At 35.6% G+C, this 10,939-nt stretch overlaps 1 protein-coding gene across 1 annotated transcript; it reads right to left on the reverse strand.

Annotated features, from left to right (window-relative positions):
- Positions 1-183: 183 nt before the first annotated feature.
- On the reverse strand, positions 184-10,895 carry LOC144444674 (ER membrane protein complex subunit 2-like). Its single transcript, XM_078134179.1, has 10 exons — positions 10,844-10,895; positions 9,256-9,369; positions 8,583-8,733; positions 6,876-6,933; positions 6,308-6,393; positions 4,782-4,841; positions 3,822-3,903; positions 3,346-3,447; positions 2,752-2,856; positions 184-1,564 (listed from the first exon to the last, which is right to left on the reverse strand). The coding sequence occupies exons 1-10, from the start codon at positions 10,887-10,889 to the stop codon at positions 1,481-1,483; spliced, it is 888 nt and encodes a 295-aa protein (XP_077990305.1). The 5' UTR covers positions 10,890-10,895; the 3' UTR covers positions 184-1,480.
- Positions 10,896-10,939: the final 44 nt, after the last annotated feature.

Raw genomic sequence — 10,939 nt, forward strand, 5'->3', positions numbered from 1 at the left:
CAATCGATCCAGTGGTTTCGGACTTCAAGTTGTTCACACACACACACACACACACACACACACACACACACATATACATACGTACATGCCTTTAGCATGCTGAACCTCAGTTCAGTTGTGCTAAAAAAAATACATTCCAAAACAGCCCATTTTAATTAGAGTACTTTTATTGTACTATGGCATAATCAATTTTCATATTCATGGTGTGTACAATATAAAATAAGTTCTACAACATGTGATTTTGAAAAAAAGAGAGAAAAAAGTCTGACATCTAGTTTGTCAGTTGTGAATATTCTATTCTAGCAATGAATTACAGAATATACCAAAACCCTACCCATAGCGCTCCTAGCATCCCAACAAACAGTTTGATTGTACCCACATAAAATTGTTATAAGTTAACTCAAGAAACAATACATGATACAAATTCAAACTGGGGAATTTTTCAATTTTCCCCTAGTTTTGTCTTTGTCAATCACTAAAAGTTTGGTATACAAAAGATGCAAAACACAAAGAATTGACTAAAGCAACGTAAGAATTATAAACATTGAATTTATGACAGTGGTGATTAGGTATGAAAGTCAAAAACTAACATTATTATTACAGTATGTAGTGGGTTATGTGTATTGTATACGGTAATGTGTCTGGTACTATATGCCTTTATGACAGTATGTAGTGGGTTATGTGTATAAACAAGATAATGCCTCTGGTACTTTATGGCCTTTATGACTGTACTGTCAAGAGTTTGGAACAAATTGGAAAATCCATGGTAATACAGGAAATAGTATGTCATAGCAAAACCCCGCTATACAATAATAATTTAAAGTTGTGCGATCATTATTATATTCACAATGTTTTGAAATATGAGGCAAAAGAAAAGTGCTTTTAAGTTTTATGAAATGATGCCCTACATTTTTACTGACAAAGTAGGCAAATACATACTGTTATTCTATGTTTCCATGTACAGATCAGGCATTTGCTGATTTGGCATCAGTCCAACACCTAGACTGTAATGTAATCCTTGGTATCTATGGCAACACTTCCAGATATGTTTCGGGACTATTATGTGCAAATATTTAATATATACCAGCAGGTAGGTATCGGTACTACTGCTGATTGTCAACACCAGTGAAAGTTATTTTCATATTGTGTTAATATACATTCTATGTTCTTTGACCAATGAGCTCCATTGTAGTTTTTCCCTATGAATATCTAATGAGTACTAATAATTATGTGGAGAGCTCACAGGCTTAGTGTAAGGATGGCGAATGCTGAAACCCAGATAATGCCCATTGACTTTTGTTTTGCTGTAAGGTTTATTGTGGTAAATCAAAGCATAGAAAGGACCCATTTCTGTGCAACAATGTAATGGACTTGATCAATAGTCAATGTTACTGTATGGCAGTTTTCATGGCAAATTAGAAGGAACCACTTTATATATAGGGAGTTTCCAGGTACATCTGGACTGGCTAGGTTGGTTTGTCTAGTTGGCAGGTACAACTTGCAGTGTGTCCAACATGTGTTCTAGTGCTGCTATCTGTTGGTCATGATCTCGCATTTCCACAACCTGTACAAATAGAAAGAAACAGTGAGAGGAGGGGAGTGAGGGGGATGGAGAGAGAAAGACAGCAAGAGAGAGAGAGAGAGAGAGAGAGAGAGAGAGAGAGAGAGAGAGAGAGAGAGAGAGAGAGAGAGAGAGAGAGAGAGAGAGAGAGAGAGAGAGAGAGAGAGAGAGAGAGAGAGAGAGAGAGAGAGAGAGAGAGAGAGAGAGAGAGAGAGAGAGAGAGAGAGAGAGAGAGAGAGAGAGAGAGAGAGAGAGAAAGAGAGGGGGGGGGGTGGGTGGAGGGAGGGAGAGAGAATGAGCAAAAAAAGGTGAAAGTGACAGAAAGTGGGAGTTCAAGTGAGTGAGTTTTTAAAGAATGAATGATTCTTATAAATAATCAGATAAGTTTTGAATTAAGATTCCCTTTCTCTTTCCCTTTCAATTGAGTGCATTCAATGGTGATACAGATATAGTCTAATCTAATAATACCTTATGTGTCATAGTTTTTATCACATACAAACTAATAATCTCTTGGCAAACTGGGCCCAGTGTCTTCTTATGGCCCTTCCTACAGTATAGTACAACTAAATAATACCTTTAGCCCAGTGTCAGGTTGGTCTAGTCCCTAGACATGCTATGATCAGCTCAATCATCTCCACCGTACAGTCAAATGGCTTTCTTTAGTATGCCATTCCATTCTTACCACTGACAGTGGTAGTTTAATGATTTTTGGAACATTCATTGATAAAAATGTGATGACATTGTCACATTCTCATGTGACTTTCTTTAAGACTTGAGGTTGAGTTTGTATTGAACTGAACAAAGTAACCAATTACAACCACCTGTCAGTGTGAGATGGATTAATACTGACATGTGCTGTTCACCCTTTCGCAAACAGGAGATTTGGATAGATTTTCGGTAAAATCTGTCTGTTAGACTATACATTAGATGGAGATTGCAGAAAACGAAAATGACTACACATAACGGTATAGTAACTAGACTAGTGTCAGACTGGTATTATAGCAAAACATTGGACCAGAATCAGCATGAAGCCTCACAGTGAAAAACAATATACTAATACGTTGTTAGTGCTAGTCTAGTGGAAAGGTGATTATTGAGCTGTAATGGGCTGTAATAACTACTAAATTATTTAATTAATGGTAGCATTTATTTGGTATCTTTGTTGGGGGCCAAGCCTTAAAATTTCTTACCTGGTATTTCTCAGAGATTTGTCTTGCTGCCCAAGCTGCGTACTTCATGTTATCTTTCTTGACTTTAGGGCTGCTACTTTTATGTGTGGCTACATTATTTGCTGCCTACAGTAGTTGAAAGGGTACAAAAAAACCAATGTCAAATCATTGTGAGTCATGCAATTCATGGTCATGTCAAGTGTGCTGTAAGTGTCATGTGTTACATACAATGATGATGGTCTGCAATATACTTTACAACATTGTAATCTCATTGTCTGACTAGACTGTGCAGCTACATACATACATACATACATACATTTTGTACATACGTACATACATATGCACACACACACACACACACACACACACACACACACACACACACACATGCATGCACACACGCATGCATGCATGCACATACATACATACATAGGAGTGCAAAAGTAATGAGTAGAGCAGTCCTGATAAATGAATTCAATTCTGAAGTTTCGAATGAATATTCTTTAACAAAGGATACCAAGGCAAGATATAGGTAGGTCACCACCTGACATTATATCTTTGTGTTATGCATGTTACACACACACACACACACAACAATAAATGTATTTATCTTACCATAAACAATCCATAGAGGGCTCTCATGTTGTTTTCATTGCATTTTGCTGCTTGTGAAAAATATTTACATGCTGTGTGCATGTCCCCTTGAGTGTATTTGATCTGCAAGTAATCACACGAATAATGTACTCAATACATGTATTCAATTCCATCAATCTTACTGATAATGGCATTACACCCAATACCACACCTGATTGGTCAATTTTGGTGACATTGCAATAAGAATGCCTAAATATAAACACTAATTGGCAAATCTTCATGATTGACATTTTAGGTATTCCAACTACCACAGCTGATTGGTCAGTCCTGTTGATTGACATTCTACAAACTCCACCTTCCTAAGCTCATTGGTGACTCTTTATAACCGACATATAAACTTCAACTACCACAGCTGATTGGTCAGTCTTGTTTGCTTGACATTCAACAAACTCCACCTTCTTAAAGCTCATTGGTCAATCTTTATGATTGACACTTACCTCAGCATATCGTTGATGATAAAGATGATTGTGGGGATTAGACAGTATGAGTTCTTCTAAACAATATCCAGCTCTGTTATATCTGAGAAGGAATAATATCAAGAATTCATTGTGAAGTGATGAAATCTGAATCTTACAATGTGTGTACATGTAATGGGGAGAGCCTTATTCCTTTATCATAATACAATGTACCAAGTGTTGTACTGATATGGGTTGGCTTAGACTGCAAGATATTTGATCTTGCTCCTCAGTCGCCAGCCTGGTCTATCCGTGAAAGGGGTTGACTGATATGTGAGGGTGTCACCATTATGGCGTACCTTACACTGTTTACAGGCCATGGTACGGTCAGCTGAAGTAGAATCAGATATTTCTGACTGATATTAATATTATAGAGTGCATACAAATGTACAGCTGCATAGAAGGCTAAGTGTATCTGTAATTTGTAACAACCCACAGCAAGAAAAGCTTCTTATTTCTAGACAGTTGGGTGATGATAATTTTCTTTGAATGGAATTTTTCTTTCAAGTGGAAGTTTAAATACATGTGTACATTGTATGTTTATTTATATTGTTATATATTTATATTATTTTGTGAAATTTAAGAAAATGTAGTTCAAGTCACAGCTATTACTCTTGTGTTTACACCATTACAATTATTGTTCTTGAGGATTCTTAGTTCTGTCACGTCAGTAGCTAATCATTATGGGCACATTCAGGATAAAACTCATTTGTAATCAGTTAGCTAGACTGTCCACGGAGCTGTATCTGGGGACTGCACTAGCTCTAATATAGTATGCAAGTTAGCATAGTTACAGATCAGCGCCATAGATAGGATAGTTAACGGATTGCAAATGTTTTTTATCCTGTAACTTACCTCATGTTAAATACAGTATTTCCCTGTCATGTATTTGAGGTCAAAGGTTAGAGATATGCTAATAGGAATTCATATGTGATAACTTACTCTTGTTCATAGATGTAGAGATCTGCTAACTCCATCCAAGCTTCATGGTCTGTCATAAACCTGGATACAACAACAGTATTACCATTAAATCAAGATTATAGTGGTATTTATTTTACCATCTAGCAATAATGTGGACAGCAACACTATCAATACATGATGAAAGCTCATCTGTGCAAAAGTTCAGTCTAAATTAATGGATTTAACTTCGGGTTGTCGGTGGCCAAGTGGTTAAACCACTTGCCTCTTACCACTGCGGTCGGGGTTCAAACCCCATTCAGGATTCAATTAAATTTACCACGATGTAAGTAAGAAGAGTGTAGTTCAGTTTGACTCTACCGAACAACACTGGTTTTCCCCGGGTACTCCGGTTTCCTCCTGTATTAACACTGAACCCATGAGGGATGGCCCTTACTGGACTTCTTGGGAGACAAGTGTTTATATACTTAAAGAACTATCCAGTATAAATAAAGATTATTATTATTATTATCATCATCACAGTTCATGGATGGTTTTAAAGTTTGAATATGAATAGCTTCCTTAATCCCTCGCCTAAACCAGTCTGACTCAAGATCCAAAATTGTAACATTGTCAGGGTCGAATGAATATCAATACATGTTCTATACAAGTTGTCATGCTATAGAAATGACATTTACAATGGGAGCAAAAGAGTAGGAGATGTGATCATGTTCCAGATCAGAAAGTTTTCAAACTTACATGTACACATGAATATATCATTTTATTTCACTTTTGTCGTGCACAATTGCAAAGGAACATGTAGATCAACTAGTCTAGGTAATGTTTCACTGTTGTTTGTTCAAATACCACCTTTGTAGTGTACACCACCTTAGGCTTGAGGTCACAACCCTTTTTAGGTCAAGGCCTCATTCCCAAATGAAGATGGCTTTTAGTCGTTGAAATATTGGAAGCCTCTGATATTTTATTGCACTGTTGATTGGTGAAATTAAGTTTTGTTGAGAATTCTCTGTTATTATTTCGATAAGCTCCCCTTCCCCCTCCCTAGTGACTTAGTCTAGATGCTAACTGTGGTAGCTTCACTACATTTAGCTCAATGAGAAATTGTGAACCAAAAGATATTCATGCAAATGAGTAAACCCCAACTGTCAGAATGATGTAAACAATGTATAAGCATCCTGACGTGACAAATATGTAACTGATATGCAACTGCCCCCAATAAACACCAACTTATCATTGGGTAGAATTCTGTGATTGAGACATGACATGATCTTGTTAATGACTGTGTGGGTAGGTGGGTGGGTGAGTTTGTTTGAATTTGAAATTTCGTCTGAGCTAGATGTAAAGAGAGATCTTGAGATTTGATGCCACAGATAGCACTAGCCTACCACTGTACCAGTGGCTGCTTTGATAAATTCATTGAGAACAACACTTACGCCACTATAGTGATTATTATATGACACAAAATCTTTGATAATTTTATACCAAATTAGTTTCCTGCGGTTTATCAATTATCCATTATGTGACAAAATATTGAAAAAAGTGTCACTTACCATTTGACATGTTCATTGAGTTCTTTGATGGCTAGAGGTATATTTTTCCTGGCTTTGTGAATTGCAACTTTTCTTTTCCTTACCACCTGTAAATAGAAAAAGAAAACAGAAGAAATAAAACAATTTATATATTGCGAAAGTAGAGTTCTCTTCTCACATTCTATCAACATGGTATTAGTACTCTTATTCTATTTTATCTTTGTGCTAAGTTTGATGGAAATAGACAAGTGTATGAGTGAGAAATATTGTCCACACATACAGAGGGATGGCAGATTGTCACAGTGTTTTTGCTATGGGTAGTAGGTAAGCAGGTCAAATCTACCTCAGTTTCCCAGTCATTTTACCAGGGTTCCCTACCAGTGTTTTTGTTAAGGGTAGTAAGCAGGTAAAATCTACCTGAGTTTCCCAGTCAGGGTTCCCTACCAGTGTTTTTGTTAAGGGTAGTAAGCAGGTAAAGTCTATCTGAGTTCCCCATGCATAGCATTTTCCCAGGGTTTCCCACTAAAAGTATGGTACATGGTATAGAATTTACCAGATTTCCCGACAGAGTACAGTAAATAAAACTTACAGCATTAGCTTCATCTTCCTCTAAAATGTCATTATACACTTCTAAAGCTTCTTCAAACCTGGAAAGAAAGAAATTGAGGAACTTTTTATCAAACTGTCGTTCAGATAATAGAAGGATTAATTAATATCTACATTCACTCTCCTTGTTTGTTATGACTATATGAACTACTGCATATACTGAAGTCTTATAGCATTATAAATTCAACTAAATTCAGGGATTTGATCTCAGATTCTCACACGGGGATGTTCAGGGTTCTGTCAAACTTGAGAGTAGTGTTATCTTATCAGTTGAGCCATAAGGATTACATAATTTACATTTGATTCTTTTGTTCTTCACTAACTTTCCATATATTAGATATTATTCAATTTATTTATTAGTTCTCAAAGGATACACAGTTTACAGCTCACAACTGTACAGAATAAATAAAAACAATATACAAAAAAAAACAATTTACACAGGCGCTGTATATGAGGGCGCTGCTTTGTTAGCGACTGGCTGCCAGTTATTTTACTCATCTGTAAGAACCTGTCTTTTTTTCGTCAGTTTTGCTGTTTCTTTCGTTATTGTTGTCAAGGATGTCTGGAAGAATGACCAGTGTTGAGCTGTAGTGCAGTGATCTTGTGGGTTTGAGTTTTAAATTATTGTAGCTGTTTAAATTTAACATTACATGTATGTGGATCTTGTTGTGTATCTGGTATAATTATATTATTTTTATATTTTGTGAATTGTTGTACTGCTGGCAGTTTCCCAATTTCTCCTTGTAGGATCAATAAAGTATTTATTATTATTATTAAAAACCCTAAAAAAGACAAGTAAAAACAAAGACAAGCTACACAAATACAACTTAGCATTGATTTAACAACCTGACTGCTGATGGGACATTACTCATTCTGTATTGAACTTTAACTTTAAGACAATGGTATTTTTGATGAGATGGGAGAATATCAAAATATGCATTAAGTGGATGTTTATTGTCAACAGCAATCACACGTGCCTTGTATAGTACGGCCAGACAACGGTTTTTCATACCTACTAGACTAGTACATTGTACATGTTGATTTTGGTGAGACCTTGGCCTTTAACTTATGACAATACAATTTATAAATGATAAAACTTTACAATTTAAGCTGAGTATGTTAGGAGCAGACTACTTAGTGGACACAGCTAAGACATCGACTATATGACAAAATTATCAACAAGTATTACATCATTACATCTTCATGATCATACCATAATAGTAACAACCCAAACCCACATACACACATGCACAAACAAACATGCATTCATACCGTGTCTACACACACACACACACACACGCGTGCGCGCGCGCACACACACACACACACACACACACACAGAGTGAAAGAATAATGCATATTATAATTTATTATACACACAATGTTACATACACTTGAAAATATACACTAACACAACTACACAGATAAAATGTAGATGTAAGTGCACATGCAAATGCAGACATAACAAACATGCACTTGCATGCATGTACACACACTATCTATACACGCACATACATTGCACCCATCATACACATGGCATGTATGCACAGCAAATATACACATGCATGCAACATATACATACATGCATGAACACATACACACACTTGCAAGTAAACACACACATACCAGTGCATACCATGAACACAATAATACAAAGACACGCAAACACAGTGACACACATAAAACTTACTTTTGAAGTGCTTCTAACTTCATTCCTTTTAACTTCTTAACTCTTAGACTGTTTGGGAACTGGCTCTCTAAATCTCGTATACATGCAGATGCTAAATCCATCCTACCAGTATCAAGTGAAGCTATAAACAACTGTTCATAGATCACCCAGGCTGTAACAAATAAAATGCACTTGATGTCAGAAGTTAACTATGTAATATACATGTACAGTAGAAGCCTATCTATGCATAGACTCTGTTCAATTCAGGGTCTATAAGTATAACATTTTATTAATCCCGGGGTCTGATAATTCTTTATTATTCACACACCTTCTACAAATGTAGTAGTTATACATGTACTTCAAGAATCTTAGCCAACATGAAATGTTATCTTTTCTTGCACAAATTTTCACTTTTTGTTTCTCATGATATTGATACATCTTCATGTAAAATTTTCCCCCGACCTTAACTTTATTTCCGACAGTAAAACACAGTGGAAATTACTGTAAACTTTTTTGCTAATTTTGCAATTTCACAGTCTTCAGCTAGTACTTAAACACTACGTTTTACTAATTACCAGACTGGCACATTGGTTTTATGTACAAACAAACAAACAAACAAAATGCACTGTCACACCACTACAGAATGTCCTTTTTTGCTTTACTAAACAAGCATATTGTATAACAATTGTTTTACCTTCATTGCCGAGTTGACTGGCGTGGTCTGCTAAAAGACTATCAGCTATGTCAACTATTTCTTCACTACATCTCTGATTCTCTTCTCTCCATTTCCGAAGTTGGTCTCTTGCTTCTGTAAGAGAGACATTTAAATATTGAAAAAACTGTTGGTTTTATGATCATTGATATACATGTATTTGTAACACTGCAATTTTTTCGTAAGTTGGAGTGCCATGATGCTACTAATCCAGTCACCGTAAATGGTAAAAGTTCCAGAATCCACTGTCCAAGAATTCAATTTTCATTAATATTGGCTGGATTTTTTAATGGTTGAGTTATCAAGAACAACAAAATCTGAAAAAAATGCCCCCCCCCCCCCCGAGTCCATTCAATTTTTGTCATATATAATATTACACCCCTGAGTTATTGCATGTATGCAACTGTCTCCTCAGCCATGAGGTAGAAGGCACTCCATGATTCAGCCAGTCAAACTTTATGCGACCACAGGGAGACAAGGAAATGTTGCAAACAAACAAACAAAACTAGATATACACAAACAGACTCTGCATGAGTAAATGGAAATACCATTTTAAACACATGAATAAGAACATTCTGTATATGCATGGACCTGTATACCATTGAAATAATCATATACTATGTTATGTTTCTATATACACTCATCCACGAGCATATAGAAACATAATACATGTATGTTTTCAATGGTTTACAGGCTCATGTAATACATGTATATAAATATATATATATAGTTATCCATGTGCTTAAAAAGGTATTTCAATTTACTTCTGCACATTTTGTTTGTTTGTTTGTTTGTTTGTTTATTTCTATTTATTTATTTATTTATTTATTTATTTATCTATTTATTTATTCATTCATTTTGTAACATGGTTCCTGGACTTAGTGATGTGACCCTTCCTCAATACTAGTACTGTTACATGTAGTTCTAAATAATTATCTGCACGATAATGGATTCCTATTTCAAGACAATAACATGTTCATTTCATTATACTTTCGATTACCATGTTACTGAGGTCGAATTGTCACGTTCTCACGTTCTCGATTCATGTCAGTCACATACTATTAAACTTGGAATGCTGTGAATGGTGAATTAATAGGCCATATTGCTTTTGACTAAATATTTTAACCCGTTTTATAAAATGACATACACTATTTTCTTGAATTTTTTAATTGTGTCAAATTTATCATGACTAGAAAACTCTGTTACACGTGTAGTGAAAGAGGGCCGAGATATGAATTTGTAGGCCATTTTTCTCGTACAATACCGTCGATAAATTTATTCACATTTATCAATATAATTTGTACAAATTACAACACTATAGAATATCTATGAAATTATATTCATTATACTATGGTCGTCCTCCCTACATTTTGTACCTCCAAGGCTCCATGATCATGGTGTACCTTTATTTTTTGTACCATTCATGGAACAAAAATTATTCTATTTTTTTCTTTTGTATTTTACAAACTTAGATCACCAAAATTTCTCAAGCGCCTATGATAGGATACACCTAACTGCTATACGCGAAAATACAACCTCGCCTTAATAATTTGCTAACAATTTCCCTTACCTTCCCAACTCATATTTGCTCCATTCGAGTTCACGGAGGACGCCATATTGCTTTTGACTAGACCTTTTAACCCGCTTTTAAAAAAAAGACAGACAC

Source organism: Glandiceps talaboti, chromosome 13, assembly GCF_964340395.1.
Source record: "Glandiceps talaboti chromosome 13, keGlaTala1.1, whole genome shotgun sequence".
NCBI classification, from domain to species: domain Eukaryota; kingdom Metazoa; phylum Hemichordata; class Enteropneusta; family Spengelidae; genus Glandiceps; species Glandiceps talaboti.